At 32.3% G+C, this 19,673-nt stretch overlaps 1 protein-coding gene across 1 annotated transcript; it reads right to left on the bottom strand.

Moving 5' to 3' along the window:
- Positions 1-6,150: 6,150 nt before the first annotated feature.
- On the bottom strand, positions 6,151-8,091 carry LOC114316483 (Integrase-type DNA-binding superfamily protein). The gene has a single exon (XM_028263140.2). The coding sequence runs from the start codon at positions 7,629-7,631 to the stop codon at positions 6,351-6,353; it is 1,281 nt and encodes a 426-aa protein (XP_028118941.2). The 5' UTR covers positions 7,632-8,091; the 3' UTR covers positions 6,151-6,350.
- Between the last annotated feature and the right edge of the window lie 11,582 nt (positions 8,092-19,673).

The raw sequence follows: 19,673 nt of genomic DNA, 5'->3' as shown, positions 1-19,673 counted from the left end.
TGACCCAGTGCGAAAGCCCAGTAGTACAAAACTTCAGATTTGGATTAAGAATTACTGGGGAGAAAAGAAAAACAAAAATAGTAAAAAAAATAACATCTATTTCATTTATTTTTTTCAATATATATATATATATATATTTTTATTTATTTCTCTCCATAAATCCTCAGTCATCTTTTATTTATTTGTTTTTATTCCAAAGATGAGATGTTGTGTTAATTAGGTCATTGCGATAGCGCTACGCGTCCGCTCAAGGCCACTGGACCATTCATGGTCTTCAAAATGGGTAGTTATTAGTCTTCTTGTTTTATAGATAGAAAAGGTCAAACCGAAGAAATTACAAATTAAAGTCAGAGGCCTCAGACGACACAAGCTGCGCAAGGAAAGGAGGAACTTCCTCTATCCAGACTATAGTCTCATCAAGATCAATTGCCATTTGTGCAAGACAATGTGCAACCACATTACCCTGTTGCTAGAGTTGGGCGTAAGATTATTCGACCTGTGAAAATCGTCCAATTCGAATCGTTCGTATCTATTTGGACAGTTTTGTATAATTGTTAAAGTCAGATGCGATTTAGGATTTTCGTATTTTGCGAGTTGTGGACGGGTAACAGGTTTTATCCACACCCCGTACTTACCCACCTGTATCTATATACAATTTTTTTTTTTTTTTTTTTTTTTTAAATCTAGACCATCAATTTTTCTTGTAAGTTTTGTAAGTGTGTAACCATAATCGTATCTTCTTTCACTCACTCACTCACTTTAATCTGATTATCAAACCTATAGGTTTTAACATTACAACATTATAATAATATCATATACTGCTTTGTTTAAAATACATATTATTCAATCGAATTTTTTTTCAATTTTTTACAAATCTAATTATGTGATGTTTTTCTTTCTATGTTAATTTTTATTTAGTTTTCATTCTAATTTTTTTCGTAATGCAATTTTAATGGAGGATAGTGTTGAATCTCCCACAATCAAAATTATTTAAAATCTGGAAAAAACCAAGCCGAAAAATAAATTTTTAAAGAAAAAAACTCAATCCACAAACCGTCCGCATATCTGCGAACTCTATCCACACAAACCGCAACTTGCATTGTGAGCAGTTGCGGTTGCAGACATGTAGGGTCCAAACCGCAAACTGAATCGTCAAAAATCGATTCGCGAGCACCTTTACCTGTCACTTAATATGCTGGACGAGTTGATCATCAAATTGCCTAAACAAACTCTCTGACAACATGAACAATGTGACCAGACCCAGCCAAGCAACATTCATCTGAACACACAGCTCGAACCACATTAAGTGAATCCTCCTCAAACCAAACTCGACGAAGCCCCAAATCTGTAGCAACCACAGCAGCATAATACAATGCTAATGCTTCCATGCTATCCACATCAACGAAGCTAGCTAGTGGCGTTGACATTGACTCAATCACCTCACCCCTACAGTTGCTGATAACAACACCAACTCCCATAGCCCTACGATCCTCTCAGGCCTAGGCACAATTTCAATAGTACAACTTGTATTCTAATTAGGAAAGTAACCAATCAACCACTAACCATATAGCAACTTCAAGGTCCCCATCTATCTAAACTTCATTTTACTCCAACAGCACTTTTTTTAATTGGATTTGCTATGAGAAAATTAGTAGATACTTCCTAATCTCGAAATATTATGTATTATTGTGTACTCTTGATTAATAAAAAATTGTAACAAATATGAAGTAGGCCATCATTTATCATTTAATTACTTAACAAAGATAAATTAACATATCGTTGTGTAAAATTTTCTATTATGTACTTGATTTAGAGCATTTCGAAAAGTAATTTCATATGATGTTACTGGACTAGACTGTGATCTAAACAAGAATTTCAGTTTACTTTTTTGTTGAGAAATATAAAGCCAGTCCTATCTGGACTTTATAGATTATGAGGAAAGCTGACTCTTGATTTATTTGCAAGGAAATTTCAATCAAATAGCTTACTAAGCTTCTGTTCTGGTTTGTGTCCCTAGACTTCTTTAATCGATCAAAACACACACACACACAAAAAAAAGAAAAAAGAAAAAAGAAAAAACATACATTGAGAGACTAATAATAAGACATTCTAGTTGATTGATAACAAAGAAAAGTATTTAATTACTGTTGGACTTTTACTTTATAAACTGCCCACTAAGCCCAATATATTATTTGATTATACTAATAATATATTATTTGATTAACTAATCACCGATAGTGATGGATGTAAAATAGTCCTTCCAAATAGCTTTTTTGTTTTGTTGCATTTTATTTTATTTATTATAAGTAATAAACTTATCGTTAAAATTGAGAATCAAGCTTATCTCCCGGCAATGGGAGGCTCAACTATTTTTGTCTATAGATTTATCTCGAGCTCATATTTTTTTATTTTTTTATTTTATAGAAATGAGGCTTATTTTGATAATTCAAATAGTTTAATTTGTAAAACTTGTCAAGTAAATTATTTATGTAAAAAAATCAAATTGATTTAATATTAATAACTATATGACCGGCTTATATTTGTATGAAAAAAAGACGATCTATTTTCAAAATAAAATCTTTTTTTTTTTTTTAAATGTGATTGAATTAGGTAGTTTCACTTGCACCCAGCACATGTCACAATAGTGAGATCGGTGGTGCTAACCTTGACTGTTGTCTTGAGTGATTGGTGAGTATACTCCCTACACAATTATTCAAGATTTAACTGTTGAGTCCAGGCAACAAGAAATAATATCTTGTGAATTTCCTAATTCCGATGTGAATAACTTGCCTTTGACTGGATCGGAAAGGGAATTAATTGAGATGTGCATAAACTGTCCTAGACACCTAGAACCTCCAAAAAAAAAAAAAAATGTAAAAAGTATAGGTGGTGCTAGTAGGAGATAGGGGTGACCATGGTCCGGATTAGACCGGATTGGGGTAAAACCAGGACCAATCCGTTATTTATGGTTCCTGAAAAATTGGAACCAATCCAATCCGTTTAAATCATGGAACCAATCCGAACCAATCCATTTAAATACGGATTGGATCGGTTTAGGACCACGGATTCACATAATTAAATAACAAAAATATATATATATAACACTTAAATTTCATAAAAATATAAACATAGCGCTATATTAGTTCCATAATAGCAACATGTTTTTCTATAATAACGACATACTGTTCTAGAATTTAAACAACCATAAGAAAACTGGTTTCACCATAAGTATTTAGACCATTGCAAATTAAAACTTAAAACTAACAAACAAAAGTAATAAAAGAAGATATTATACGGTTTTAGGTTTGAGTTTACATTTTACATAGAATAAGAGAAGATACTATAAGGGAGGATGTATAATAAACATATAGACTATTTGTATACGGTCCGGATCGGTTCCAATCTGGAACCGTGGGATTCAATCCAGAACCAATCCGTGAACTACGGATTTTTAATTCTTCAATCCGGAACCGAACCGCGGATTCAAAAAACCAATCCAAACCTATCGGATTGGACTGGACTGGATCGGATTACGGATTTCACGGATTCCTTGCTCAGCCCTAGTAGGAGAGAAGCAAATAGTTTAAAAATATATATATAACACAATTGAATGTGAATCTAATTTGTCAAAATTTTGAAAGTAAGGAAGCTCAACTTCTTTTTTTTTTTTTTTTTTTTTGACAACCAAGGAGCTCAAACTTTGAAGCACATTTTGTTAGGACTTCTACCTTTATTTTTTAGGGAAAATTGGTCTAAGATCCCTCTTCCAATTTTAGTAATGGAAGAGATCCACAATATTATATTATGATGTCTAAAGTCCCTCAACTTCCACACCAATATATCACAGAGAAAATTAACTATCTCAAGTCAATCCTTTTTTTTTTTTTTTTCTGTCTGTCTAAACTCTGTCTTCTTCGCGGAGGCAGATCTTGAGTTAGACCATGCCATTTGGTCTGGGTGTCCAAGCTGGTAAATATGGAGATTCAAGTTCCATTGTTCCAGGTCGGTGGTTTCGCCATGCATGGTAGTGGTCCAGCGGTGCTGTTGATTTTCGTTCCCGCGCGAAGTGAGGCATGGGTTTATTCCTGCACATGCTAGCTGGTTGATGGCACCGTAGGAGACGATCCTTCTTTCTTGGGTTCAGCCAATCGCCAGTGGAATTCATAAATGCTTTGGTTGAATTTCAAAGTAAGGATCTAAAGCTTGTAGCAGGGGAAACAAGTCGTAGTGCCGAAAAAGTTCAGATTTCTTCAATCAACCAGGGTAAGCTCATCTGCTACTTGCTGCTGATTAAGTTTGTGATTTGTACTTTCTTATATAGGAGTCATGATTATTTATTTATTTATTTTGTGTGGATTAAACAGGGTTGAAGATGCTGTTATTCATTATCTGAATCACAAGCCAGTTACAGATGGTCCTGGAGGCACATGAACTAGGGATCATGGAGATAAATTCAAAATTTCTCTAGAGATAAATTCCAAAGTCAGAGAAATTTGGTTAAAACACATTCCGAAGTCAGAGAAATTTGGTTAAAACACATTCCAAAGTTAGAGAAATTCAAAATTTCTCTGGAGCAAAGTCAATGGAAACAACACAACCTTTTCATTTCCATCTGAACTGCAAATGATGGTTTATGGAAGCAAAAACAAAAGAATGCATGATAAATAGAACAAAGCAAATGCTTTCAATATATACATGAATATGATATGACGCAAGAAGAAATATGACAACTAGTATGAAATTTGGGAAGCAAAAAGGTCTAAGAAAGCAGATATGACACAAAACTTTAGGTGAGAAGATTGAAGAAACTAGAAAGCAGTGTTGTTAATTATTATACGAAGGGCTCAAGAAAGCTTATTCAGAACTGCATTGTTTCACTAATGTTTCTATAACAATTCAAGCAGTAATTCCCATGCCTGTTCGTAACATTTCCTAAATAATTCCAATCAAATTTTTTAGAAAACTCATTTCCAACCATGGACAGGTTACTGATATGGTCCAAAACACAACCCAGTGTTCAATTGATGACCAAAATAACATTTTTTTTATTCAGGATGGAGAGAAGTTCTGAAGTGCGGAGAAAATTGTTAAAAACACAGAGAATCCAAAGAAATTCAAAATTTCTCTGGAGAGAAATTCCGGAGTGCAGAGAAAATTGTTCAAAACACAGAGAATCTAGAGAAATTTAAAATTTCTCTGGAGAGAAATTCCGAAGTCCAAAGAAATTTGGTTAAAACACAGTAGAGAATCCAGAGAAATTCAGAATTTCTCTGGAGAGAAATTTTCTGGTTGAATTTTCTCTGGATCGATGTTGAGGGACCTCAGACATTATAAAAATATTGAGTATCCTTTTTGCTATAAAATCATAATACTAGGGACCTTAAAAAAAAATCCCTATTTTTTATATTTATTATATATATATATATATATATAATTTGTTTATGTTGAAATTTTAAAGAACTTACCAAATTGAGATTACTTTCTCTATTCACCATTTATTTGAGAATTTCCATTGTTTTTTCATTCTCATTGTTAGCCTAGTCTTTTGACTTGGCACCTTGTCTATATTCATATAACTCGACAAGTAGAATAAATTCCCACAAACTATGGTACAATGATTCTTTTTCTTTAATTTTTTTTTTTTTTTTTTGGTCATGATTCTTATTCAATGATATGATGTATGCTATGTCTGGACATACCGTAATGTTCATTCCCTCCAATTATGGGCCCACAATGACCCAAGCACATAATATACTTTTGTGGGCCAACGTCGTTTGACTTATATGAAGAGGGCCCATGAAGCACATTCTAAAATTTGGCAGCTACAACTACAAGAAAAGTTTGGATCTTCCAATTTCCATTGACAACTTGGAATGTTAATCAAAGTTCAAAAATATTCCGTTCAAAAATATTCCAATTTTTTTTATGTTTGGGGTTCTCTTTTTAATTTTTATTTATTTACTATTTTAATAATGATGTGGTCATATGTGATCATGTAATTTTAAGACAAAACACTCATTATTGTAATTCAGAGATACAAAAATGATTCATCAATTATTTTCGTATACATTAACAAATTCTGATTAGACACAAAATTATCAACCAAAAAAAAAAAAAAAGAAAAGAAAAGAAAAGAAAAGAAACACAAAATTGGCATGAAACACTTCATTTAATCAAATATCATTATATAAAAAAAAATATATTATGAATTAAAAGATTGCAAGAGTTCTAAACTATGGTCATTATTAGAGAAAGAACAAACTAAGAAATTTAAACATTTAGCTTGATTTTGTGCCATAAAGATCGGAGTAATCATACCCACATGAAGATCTATGTATGAATGTATATGATCATGAATCAGATACTAGAAGTGCATCCCAGATCATGTCCATGTCCAAGGAAGGCATTCTACTTAGTTGAACAGCATCAACATCTGACAACACTTCTTGATGAGTCTTTCTATTCTCAATCATAATCTCAGATCCAACTTTACTTTCCAACTCAAATTGCCACTCTCTTCTTGTTGTGTTCTGATTTAAACCTTTGATTACTCTTGAGCTCTCAACCAAGTCTTTATTTGGTGATGTTGGTTGTGGATGAAGATCTGTGCCCTTCTTATTAGCATTTATTGCTTGTAATTTGGCTTCAAGCAGCGCAGCGGTTGCACCATTAGCAGAATTGGCCTTGAGTTGATTTTTTAGCTCTGGAAAGTTCAAATGTGCATAGTCTCCTCTTAAAATGTACGCCGCTGTGTCATATGCAAAAGCAGCTTCCTCTGCAGTTTCGAAAGTCCCAAGCCAAACCCTTGTTCTATTTCTTGGTAGCCTAATCTCAGCAACCCATTTTCCCCAATGCCTTTGTCTCACCCCTCTAAACACCTTTCCTTGGGATGATGATGATGGTGGTGGTGGTGACAGGCCTGCCTTTTGGTGGTAGTGATGTGGCTGCAGCAATTTTCTTCCAGTGTGCTTCATGGGCTGAGTCTTGGTGGTGCTCAGCCAGTAGTCACTGAACCCTTTTGAAGTGTAATTTGACGAGTTGTGATTGATCTTGAGCCATTCATTGCCAAGGTGAGGCATGGAAAATGAGGGGTTTGGTGAAGATGATATGGGCTCACAATTTTGGCTCTTCCCAAGTGATTTTGTGGCTCTTGCTGATATGTCCAAGATGGCTGGTTCCTGCAAAAACAAACCAAGTTTTGGGTATTTTGACGCGGTTGATGACGGTGAAGAGGGTGAAGATGGTTCAGGTATTTGAGCATAGCTCAGTTCGGGGAAAGATTTCAAGAAGTTTACAGGAATGTAGGTGTCTTTTGGATTTGAACCAGAAGCTCCATTTGAGTCAACAATATCCAATCCACCCATGAATGGATGCGAATGGTTGACATTAGTACTCAAAGTGGCTGCAAAATCTTCTGCTGAAGAATTTGACTCTGGACTCGAAAACAATCTATCGGGTGAGGATGGTGACGATGATTTAAGATTACTGCCACCACCACCACCAGGACAAACAGGCTCATCGGCTGATCCCCAAACATTGACATCAGCAAAAAGGCTTGATGATCCCATTCCATTAATATACAATGGTTCACTTTGAAGGAAGGTTTCCATCTTGAGAAACTGATTTTCCATGCCAAGGGTGAAGAAGAATTAGAGAGAAGAGAGATAGAAATGAAATGACACAAATGAAGCTTTTATATATTAGGAAGATGAGAGGCTGAGAGAGAGAGGTATGATTCAAGTTTCATTTGAAAATTTAAAAAGACCTACTTCGTGTTCACAAGACCTGAGTCAGATCTACTTGTTTTCATCATCACCTTCAAGGCTTCAACTATTCCACGCATTCGTGCTTCCCATCCCTCTAATGCTCTGTCATTAATTAACCAATCAGAAACTGACAGGTCATCCCTTGTATGCTTACCTGTCTGTCTTCTAAGGTTTGCAAAAGTTGGGTGAATATTCTTCTCAGGACAGTGACCACAAGAACCCCAAAATCTTTGCTTTACTTTGATCACATTATGTGGTGCTACTTTTTTTCTCTGTTATTTTATTTTATTTTAATTTAGTTTTATTAATGATCATGTGAGTTTCTCAAACACCGACATATTCTTTTGCCCTTTTAACTTTCCTATTTCCTAATTGAATTTAATATGATGATCAGACTTGTTAATAGGAGATAGGTCCCTTTTCTTTAAGTACTAATGCCATCATTCATCTTAGGAAAATTGGTTGTAGAGAAACAACAACAAAAATTAAGTAATATTTGTCAGGCTTAAATACACTTGCATAAACCTTTTGAATATGTCAATTTGATCCAAAATTTTATATGTGCCTTCATTTGCCACCCAAAATTAACGACCCAACATGGAATGAAAATGTTCGATATACCCTTAGTTTTTAAGATAAAATATTTAAAATTCCCCCGTATTGTTATTAATTTGGATAGCATCAAGTTTTTCTTTTTGGACAAAGATAGTGTTAAGTTTGTAGACCAAGTAAAAATACATATTTTTTATTTAAAAAAATTAAATTGACATAATTAAAAAGTTCAAAATTAACATCACACAAATTGCATATTTCATAACTAAAAGTCTTGTTTATTAATTAATAATTACTAAGAGATTTCTATATCTTAAGACAAAGATGTGGTCCATCTAATCATTGGTCCTGATTTACCAGTAATCAGATGGAAAGACCCCATTATTGTAATTAGCAAAGCTTAACTATCAACATTGTCATCGACTTACTATCTAAAAAAAACATTATCATCAACTTTATTATTAGTTTTAAACAGGGCTTGACTCTCTTTTTCTAAAAAGAATAAAAATTTGTTCCACAGGGATGAGAAAATCATTGCTGTCTTTTCTAGATCAAGTATAAAGAAAAGCCCCACCCTCCAAGGCCATGAACACAGTAATGCCTTATTTGGCTTTTCTTCTTGCAGCTCTAAGTACTTTTTGGGAGGAAAATCATTGGATACTCTAGGTATTATATATATTTGGGGATTAAATGTTTTAGTTAAAAAAATTATAAAGTTATTACAAATTGTTAAATTATTTTTTCTAATTTTTTTGCACGCCTATAAAAAGTTTTTTTTTTAAAAAAAAAAATCACTAATAATTTCTCTAACAAGTTCTATGCAATATTATTGTTTATGTAGTATTTTTGGTTGATGGAAAATTGCAACAACTGTTAAATAAGATTTTTTTTGGTCTCTCAATCTGAGATTTAAACAATTACTTAACAATTATGAGTTAAGATATCCCACTAGGTAAAATTTTGGTTACAAAATTTGTTTGGAACACTATGTAAGTAATGCTACATGGTCTTTGCGTTTCAAAACTACTGAATAATTACTTCTTTTATGATGGGTTTGGAGACTTTTTCCAACTCATTAGTTCAAACAAGGAAAATATGAAAAGTTATTGAATTGTTGATCATCAATTAGAAATAATTTTATTATTTATATTCTCAATCTGCTTTTTTACATGTGATTAAATTCTCCTTCCTAATCAATCAAATACATACAAATATTTTAATTATCGAATTGACAATCAAATTCAAACACAATTTTTTTATTTTTTTATCTCCTCTAACCATCTCATCTAAAAAATGAAGTTCTTTAAAAAATAATAACTGCATTATTTATATTCTTACCAAAAGTGAAGGCGACTCTACGGGCCACATCCACCTCACAGTTTGAGCCCCAACCAAATGATTAGGATCCCATTATTAGTAGTTATTGTTTGCTTGCAGTCATCTCAAGCTAGCTCTCTTGGTTCAAAACAACTCATATGTTTTTCTAGGAAATACTTTCAAAAGAAGGTGTGTGTGTGTGTGTGTGTGTGTGTGAGAGAGAGAGAGAGAGAGAGAAAGATTCCCAAGAGCGAAGAGTCTAGAGTAAAGAGTCTCTTTATTCCACTTTGTCAGAGTTAAGTTATTCTATATATGTATTATATGACCAAGTTCTTCCAACCTTGCTGTTGTTTTTGGATTGTTATTTTATAGAGGTAGCACATGGTATGGTACTGGCTAATATGCCTCTCTTATTTAACCTGGCTGTTTTGAAGATTAGAAAGCAAGCATATGAGGCCATGTTTCTCAAAGTCGCTTTTTTTTTTTTTTTTTTATTCTGCTTTTGTTTCCTTGTCAAACATACACTTCTTTATTCCTTGTGTGCTTTCAGGCCTCAAAACACAACAAAATAGACCACAATAAATTGCTTCTGGTAACACATCACCACTGCCTTTTGGAATTGAAAATGAGGCAGCACACATGTGGATTCTGCTTGACCAAGCAGTAAAGAACAAATCATCTGTGCAGTCTCAATACCATTGTGATGATGATGAAGATGAGCTTAGTACATGCCTTGTTTTAATTCTCTTTCATTATTTCCCAGTTTCACCAACTGATATTGAAAAGGAATTTTCTTGGTTGGCCAGCTTCCTCACTTAGTTATTTTTTTCTTAAGTCGCTCCATCAATTTTCTGAAGTTAATTGTGAAGTTAATTAAATATTTTATTGAGTTAGTGTGCATCTACGTTTTATGTGAGATTTTTTTTTTAATTTTTTTTTTTATAACTGAGTGCTTGGATCAATTTATGCACATATTTCGCAATTGAAGTGCCTCCACATGAACCAATACGAAATTTACTTTACAAATAACTTATTAATTACAAAAGATTTGAATTTCTCTCTGTTATTTGTATGTGAGTACATTTATGCGCGTGCATGCATGTTGACATTTGTTCAAGTTCCCAATGGATGACTATCCATATGTGCATAACTAGTCATGTCTAGTCTTCCTTTAGTAAAATGTTTTTTTTGCCAATAAATAATAATAAAAAGGGTAAATTATGCAAATGATTCTGTAATTTACACGATATGTTAATTTGGTCTTTGTTATTTTAATTTGTTCAATTTTGCTCCATAATTTAACAGATTGTGTCAATTTAGTCCAATAAATAACAGTTATTAAGTTTGATAGACGGAAAATTTATACAATGTGTCAATTGGATCCCTGTAGTTTACATATTGTATTAATTTGGTCCATGTTGTTTTAATTTATTCGATTTTAACAGGGATCAAATTGACACATAATTTGACTTTTTATCCACCAAACTTAACAACTGTTATTTATTAGACTAAAATGACAATCCATTAAATTAAAGGGCAAAATCAAACAAATTTAAAAAATAAGAACCAAATTGACACATTGTATAAATTATAGGGACTATTTATATAATTTACCCTAATAAAAAATATACTAGTCATGACAAACGGCATATTTCTTATACCCACTTGGGCAGTTGATGGTCTAACACTTTCAATGGTGAATAACGTTATGGTAATCATTAACTAAAGACTTTAACTGATGGCTGGTATTGCAAACTCAAGTAGTTGTTTTTTGACTTGGAGGTTATTGCACTATGGAGATGTCAACTAATGGCCTAAACAATATGATGGTTTTACTTTGTATGTATACAACTGGCATACATTGCACAAATAACATATCCATCTCCATTTGAAGTTTTTGATAAAGAAATAAATTCGCAAGTTTGATCAGAAATCTTGTAACTCACTAGTTATGAGGTCAAAAGTTCAAGTCTTGTCATAAGAAAGATTATCTTATCCCCAAACTACTACCTCTAATATATAAAAAAATAGAGAAAGAGAGAAACTTATCCCCAGTCTACTAATTTCTGAGACGTTGGCTTCTCAACTTTCACAACTACCCACAAAGCCTTTTGGTTAAAGCTCCATAACATTACCAATAAACAAGTACTTTTTTTTTTTTCAGCAGCATAAGCTGACTATAAAATACTATAGGCTTGTATTTGTTGCAACCACTTCTAGCTTTAGACTAATAACTTCCACATCTGCTTTGTTTTCGCCCACTATTATTTTAGGGTGCCTTTAACCTTTTTTCACTAGGAAGTTTGCTAGTGCCTCCACACCAGCCCCATTTTTACAACCTTCTCTCCAAATCCAGATTTAGCTGCCTAAAAATTCATAAATATTCTAATGTGACCCACATAAAGTAACATAAGAAAAACCCAAAAGTTGAAAGTAATTGCATCAAAATGGAATCCTTCTAGTTCAAATTATTCTTGCTTTTGTTTTACACCACTAGCTCAACCCTACTTTCTACCTCATTACATGAGCTTCAATAGGAAGAGAATCTACCTTTACATTAGTTTTTTTGTCTAACATTCCTCCATTAGAGGGACTCTAGTGGTTATTGTCAAAATTGCAATACCATAGCTGTAATTTACATGCTAAAGCCTTCGTTTGGCATTCCAATTTTGGGTTAAAATAGTCACAAATAACAAAATAAGCTAAAAAACTAATAAGACAAAATGTCACATCCAAATCATAATCATTTTATTTTTTTCTCTCACAAAAGTCAAAAAAGCCAAAAAATTCATCTCAAACGAGACTTTTTAACCCAGGCTAAAATAGTCAAAAAGTCAAAAAACCAATCCACATCCAAAATGAAACCAAAGTATTACAATGACATCTTTAGCAATATTATTCTAATGGCGTAATATTTTTTTGCCAAATAAAAAGGGTAGGAGGGAGCGACCAACCATAGCAATCCCCCTTTCCTGTGAGCAAAGAAGCCCATACACTACAAGGGAGCCAGATAGACGGGTCTAATAAAGTTGGGGTGCATGGTTTTTTCCCAATGGATGTCTCACGTCCAAGCCACTAATGCAAAACTCTCGCTTGGGTGAGTTGAATTAGCACAAAACATTGTCAAATTTGATACTAGTTTTTTTTTTTTTTGGCTAGGACAACTATAATATAGCAAATTATAACAACCATTATAAGCTCTAAGCCAAATTGATTATCACCATTAGTTATCATCATCATCATCATCATAATCCTCTACATGAACGTAATGCAAAGCATGTAAATCACCTAATGTATATGCTCATACCATTTTGTAAACTATACATGACTTCAATAAGAAGACCCATTTGCCTAATTCTTTATGGTCATTACATCATGCATATATGCTTATGTATGCACATACACACACATATATATACATTGTCATACATATTCGTAGACAACCAGCAAACTCTCTATGAAGATTGATTGGAAAATCTTATCTTGTCCTGTGAAAACTAAGTTGAACTTGCCCATTTCCTCATGAGCACCAATATCATGACCTCCACAAATATGACCTAATTTATAACTATGAACAAATGCACTTTTAGGGTTTATTTTAAACAAAACATGTTTATCAATGTCATTAATCTTATCATCATTATCATTCAATGTTGTTAATCTTATCATCATCTAATTACTTTAACCATAACTAGACTGGACAAATTAAAATTGTTAAGATATAGTTAGTTGTTAGAAAGCAAAATTAATGTTAAAAAGTGTTAGTCAGCTAACAAATAACGATGTGCCACGCTTCAGAATATTTGTAGATTATGATGGATGGCCGCTAATCTTTTCCATTATATTAGTGATGGACTAGGGTTTAAATCTTTAAAAACAAGAAGTGTTTGTTTTACCTGAAAATAACATAAATAATTATATATAGTTTTGTGTTTTATGTGGCGGGATTATTCATTCCCCTTTGACATGAGGAAACCCTAAGATAATTTTGTTTAGTTCAACCACGTCTCTCCAAATGACAAAAAAGTTCATGATTAATAAAAATATAATACAATAAATAACCACAACAACTCCATCATAGAAGGGTGTTTAAGCACTTTTTTATGGCATTGACTTGTTTGTTTGCACAATTTTTATTTGTCTCGCATGCCAATGACAATGACAAAATAATAATAATAATAATAAGACATGAGTTTAATGAAAGCAACCCATATGAGCTTAGACATATGGCTGGTAATAATAGGGTAGGGGACCCCTAAATGAAAGGCACTGTTATTTTAAGCAATCAAAATGGCCATCTCTCACCTTTTTCTGTTTTGGGTATGTAAGTAAATTTTGGGCCTTGGAGCATGACTCATCTCGAAGCTTAAATTCTTAGAGAAATGAGGGCTTCAATATTTATTGTTAATGATATAAATAATAAAATTACTTCAGTAAGAGTTAAATGAGTTAGTGGTCAAGAATTTAATATAGCATTAGAATAGATTATAAATCTTATGTTCATCTTTTAAAGTTTAAATTGTTAGAAAAATAAATGATAGTATTATTATATACTAAAAAATCTATTAGCAACAATCTCTAGTGGATTTGCCATTTTAATAACGCTATACACATAATTTGACCCCTTGCATTAATCAATCCTCCAATTTCACATCGTTGCTTTAATGGTAAAAAAAATGTGTATTATTTTTTTTGTTATAATTATTTTCTTGCATAATGCTGGGGAGAAATGCCATTTGTAGACCACATGACAAAAGAAATAGTGAGAAACCGTCCTATCAAATTTGACAAAAGTAATGTTATATAAACAAAATTTATACATAAAAAATTCATACAAAATGATATGTATGTAAAAAAAATTATACATCCTTAGCATAAAGAGACTATTAAAACACAATTTTTTTTTTTTAATTTTATGAAACTTGAATATTTTGAAGTTGACATGGGATGTTAAGGAGAGGTGAGAATGGAAAAGTGGCGTGGATGGCACGTCAATTTGCCCCTAGCTAGCTACTTCAATATTAGACCACTGTATATGTGTACCAATTGATGCTTGCCTTCACAACCTAAATCTCTCTCTCTCTCTCTCTCTCTCTCTCTCTCTCTCTCTCTCTCTCTCTCTCTCTCTCTCTCTCTCTCTCTCTCTCTATGTAACATATACATAAAATAGTATATTTTGAAGTATATCTACATTGCAAGGAATAATTTTCTATTGAGCAATGGTAGAGGGCCCAAATTCTGTGGCTCAAATGTGGCTCAAATAGCCAAAACGACGTCGTTTTGAGTACAAAACAACATCAAAATGGCCAAAACGACGTCGTTTTGGCCATTTGAGCCACATTTGAGCCACAGAATTAGGGCCCCCAAACATTTTTCTTTTCTATTCACACAAACAGCATATATTATGTTTGGGAAAAATTGAAATTGATTCCATATGCTTTTTTAATTACTCAAAACTCTCTCTTGACCTGTATGATTGATAAGTATATACAATTTGTGAATATATTTATGGTGTAAATGAAATTATTTCTTATTCATTCAAAATAAGAATATTTGACTTATATGTACTTCAGGAAAACTGGAATATCAATTTAATCAAACAAGAAATGCAAAGACGAGATAAACTACAATACTCTCAACATCAACAATTCCATTATAAAGATTCAAATTTGTTTTCATTGTTTTAAATTATAACTATCATTATTATCATTATAACTAGTTTGTTTTGTATATTTTTATATATTTTTGACTTTTTTTATTAATTTTTTAAGTTTACATTTTAGCGTGAATAAGAGTAGTCAAATGATACTTGGCTAGCTTATGAGCCATGTAATGATCAGAAATGCAATGATTATTCTATCACTAAAAAATTTTTAAAAAAATTACAAATATAATTATTATTTACTATTATAAAAAAATAATTATTCCACAGAAAAATTAAAGAAGGACCATTTCATTTAATTTCATCTAAAAACACTAGCTAAAAACAATCAAACACAAGCAAATTTTGAGATAGACATCATGGATGAGAAAGCTTGAGCTACAACTTTTAGACATTTATGTGGTATTTTGGAAAGTTGATAAAAAGTTAATTTTTTGACTTTTTTGGTTTTTTGGTAGCTTTTGTGGGAAAAATCTGTCTTTTTAGTGAATTTTTTTTTTGTGTAAAAAAGTTAAAAAGTCAAAAAACAAGCTATGTTTGAAAAAAACTCAATTTGAGACACATTCATGCTGTGTTTGGTTGGGAGATTTGGGAAGGGATTGGAAAGAGAAAGGGAAAAGATATATGAAATTAGGTGAAATGTAGGTATATTTTATTTACATTTCACCTAACATTTCCCTTTTTCTTTCCAAATCTCTCATCAAATTTCCCAACCAAACACAACATCAAGGTATATATTACACACCCACGTGTAAATAATAATAAAAAGATTTACAAAACGTAAATATTACATGATAGGGAACCTCTTAAAACATATGTTTAGAAGCACAACACAATTTTATTCCATTCTATTCTATTTATTTATTTTTCAATCAAAGGGAGAGGAGAGCCGAACTCGTAACCGTTCTAATACAAATTCGAATGATTTATTCCTTTTATTTATTCAACTGCGGTGGGTCCCATTCTTATTGACACCACATTCCTAATTTTTGTTCTATGCACCATGTCTATGCACGCAAGTTTTATTTATATATTTTTTAATGGGTTTGGTTCCCTCCAGTTAGACAGATTGGACAGTATTATTATATCTGTGAGATCCATTATATATTTTGTTGTGATAATTTGAATCGTTAAATATGTAAAAATCGTCGAATGATATATATTTAAAAAAAATTACGTTGATCGGATATCCATAGTTACGTGATCAAATCAGTTTTATATAATAAAAAAAATGAACGGTGAAAAAATAAACAATTAACAGAAATCTAATCCGATGAAATAGCTATCGATATTCGATCAAAGTAATTTTTTTACAAGTATATAATGCTCGACGAGTTCTACACATTAAATGATTCGAATCCTTGAAACGGGATCCCCTCGTGAGCCAGCAACACCCTCCAGTAAGCGAGTCCCTTTTTTATTCATAACTCGAGGAGAATTTTGTAGGAGCTGTTGGAATTAAACTAGAGCCATTAAAAAAAGGAAAAACAGTGAAATAACAAATATTTACTATTTGGAGAGAGAACAAGCAAGAAAATATAATCAAACAAGAAAACCAATTTAATAATTACACAAACATAATTTTTATATAAAAATTTCATATATAATGATGCGAAATACATCCACTATTGTTCATAATTTCAAAATTACTAGTAGATGGAATTTATGTAGAAAATTGTGTTTGAGAATTTTTCAAACTGGTTTATGTGACATACTCCAAGTTTGAGATAAGCAGCTTCAACCCAGGATTATAACTCTAGTAAATATAGGTGCACAAAATTCATGCATATAAATATTTTATAAAAAATGTGTAATTAAAATTTAACTCTTTTATATTTTAAATACCCATACATTAAATATTCAGAGAGTATACATAAGTCGGACTAACGTGACTTGGACTTGGGGTTTGCATAGAGCCCAAGACATATTCGGCCTGTGGTCCACTTTTCTTCTTACAAGCCATTACTCATATTTATTTTTTTATTTAAAAAAAAAAAGAAGGGGGAAGAAGAGGAGGAGGAGGATTTGAGCTCCTGACATTTAACTTGTTTGGATTGGCTTTTTTTACGTGTGTTTTTTTTTTTTTTTGGGCTTTTGGATTTTTACTTTCAATTTGGACTTTCAGTAAAGTAGAACCCACACTAAAGGGCTATTAAAATGCCGATAAAAAAGATTTTTTTTAAAAAAAATTACTAGAAAAGTTAGTAAAAATGTTGATCCAAACAGAAAACGAGTGGCTAAATAGGAACTAACCAATCCCGTTAGGTAGCTTGAATTCATTTAGGCTTGAATGGCTCGATGTGTCAAAATAATGTCGTTTTGGCATCTTTTTTTTTTTTTTTTTTTTTGTTCCCTCTGTCATCCTCTGTGTTTCTAGATCTTCTTCTTTTTTTTTTTTTTATAACTCAAAATAAAAAAAAATAAAAAAAAAGAGATAAAGGAGAGAAAAGAGATAGAGCAGAGAGGATAGGAAAAATAAAAAAAAATCAAACAAGAAAAAAAAACCAAGGAAGAAAGAAACAGAAAGAAAAGAGAGAACAGAGGAAGAAGAAGAGAAGGAAGAAGAGAGAAAGAGAAAAGGAGAGGAGGAAGAAGAACAAATCTGTGTGTATACACACAGATTTATCTGTATATATATACATACTGTGCTGGTTAGATCTGCGTATACATAGATCTATATATATAAGAGAGAGAGAGAGAGAGAGAGAGCCCACTGTCGCAAACCTCTTTAGCGCCGCCATCACCGTCGCAATTTAGAAGGAAGAAAAAGACCAAGGCTGAGGAGGGGAGAGATAGAGAGAGAGAGAGGTCGGGCCATTCGAGTCCCATTTTTTTCGAGCTACGAAGTTTTATTTGGAACTACTTGACCATCAAGTCAACAATTTTTATATTTATTTTTGATTCATATATTTAATTTTAAGTGCTGAATTGAATTATTAAATCTCATGGATGGAAAGACGCACAATCATATCCTTTACCATGCTTGATGATGGGCTCAAGTCTCGCCCCTCTCCATCCCTTTTCAACTTTCATACATCTACAATAATTTTGATCCATCGCATTTAGATTACATTTCAATCGCAAATGTCACTTCTATTGTTTATCAGTGTGTTTCTTTCGGGATAATCTTTGTGCTTTTTCTACTTACATGAACTGCAGAAATCTAAAAAAGAATTAGCACAAACAGATTCAATAGGGCCCTCTAAATCCAATGGAAAAAAGACTAGAAAATGTTTTTTTTTTTTTTTTTTTTGTTTTTTTGGTTGTGCAGAAAACAGAATACTTTGGTCTCATCCAATAATATTATCTCAAGCAGTTTTCCATCATCTTATTTTCAAATGGAATCGCTGGTGACTTCTTCGCAACAGATTCTCATTCCTTCTTTTATCTTTTCTTTGAACACCGCTCATTCATCTCAATATTCTCGTTTTGCTAAAGGTACACTCCACATATTTTTCTTAATCCTATTTAACCACAATTTCAACTTAAAACTTTCTTGTTTCATGAACTAAAATTATATCGTCCACAAATAATATACACAAAGGAATATCATCCTAATAAGGACATGGTGTTGATCCTTGACATAAAGCTATTTTTATTGGAAATATACTTATTTCTTCCCTTTACGGTTCTCACACTAGTCACCATTCCATCGCGCATGTCATTAATTACATCAAATTATCTAACTAATGCTCAGTTTTTTTTCTCAAAACTCGCCACATTTCCTCTATGGAGACCCTAACATAATATTTTTATTGGTTAATAAATAACTCAAGGCAATCTTTTTTCTTTTCCTCATATTGTCTAAATAAAATTAATTCATAGCGTTCACAACTCACCAAAGTTACATTAGCCACCTATGATCAATAGTCTTTCATTGGGAAAAAATTAAAAAAGGCAACACCTAAAAAAGTGTGAAAAGCCAAACTATCCAAAATAACGAAAACTAAACGCAATTAGGCCTTAATAAATGCGTTTGATGCTTGTGAAGGCATTATTCCAACTCACCAATAATAATTCAGAAAATACTACCACAAAAGACACGTATGTCTTGGCCTTTCGACGTGTATAACACCCTCTTAAACCAAATCAACTGACAATACACCATAAGCACATCACAGCATTCCTCAATACGAAGGTGCCATTGTGCATCAATCACATTCAAAGTTTATACGTCCAACAAAAGAGTCCAAATTGTTGAAACTACAGGTCACTTCAACACTATCAGTTTGGATGATCCTGCTTTGGATTGTGTCAGAATCAAGTCATCGGTATGTATAAATATAATGTCCTAATATGGAGTTCATCTGAATGAATCATTGTAACTTGCAACAGTTTTAATCCTAGAATCATTTGTAAGGCTTATAACCTGATAG

This window comes from Camellia sinensis, chromosome 6 (genome assembly GCF_055761805.1).
Source record: "Camellia sinensis isolate YWXY chromosome 6, ASM5576180v1, whole genome shotgun sequence".
Taxonomy (NCBI): Eukaryota; Viridiplantae; Streptophyta; class Magnoliopsida; order Ericales; family Theaceae; genus Camellia; species Camellia sinensis.
Note: the sequence above shows the minus strand (reverse complement) of the source record. Positions and strands in the feature narration are given on the sequence as shown.

Bases quoted from the DNA above. Each gene is read 5' to 3' on its own strand.
- LOC114316483 (XM_028263140.2), bottom strand. From the start codon at position 7,631: ATGGAAAATCAGTTTCTCAAGATGGAAACCTTCCTTCAAAGTGAACCA.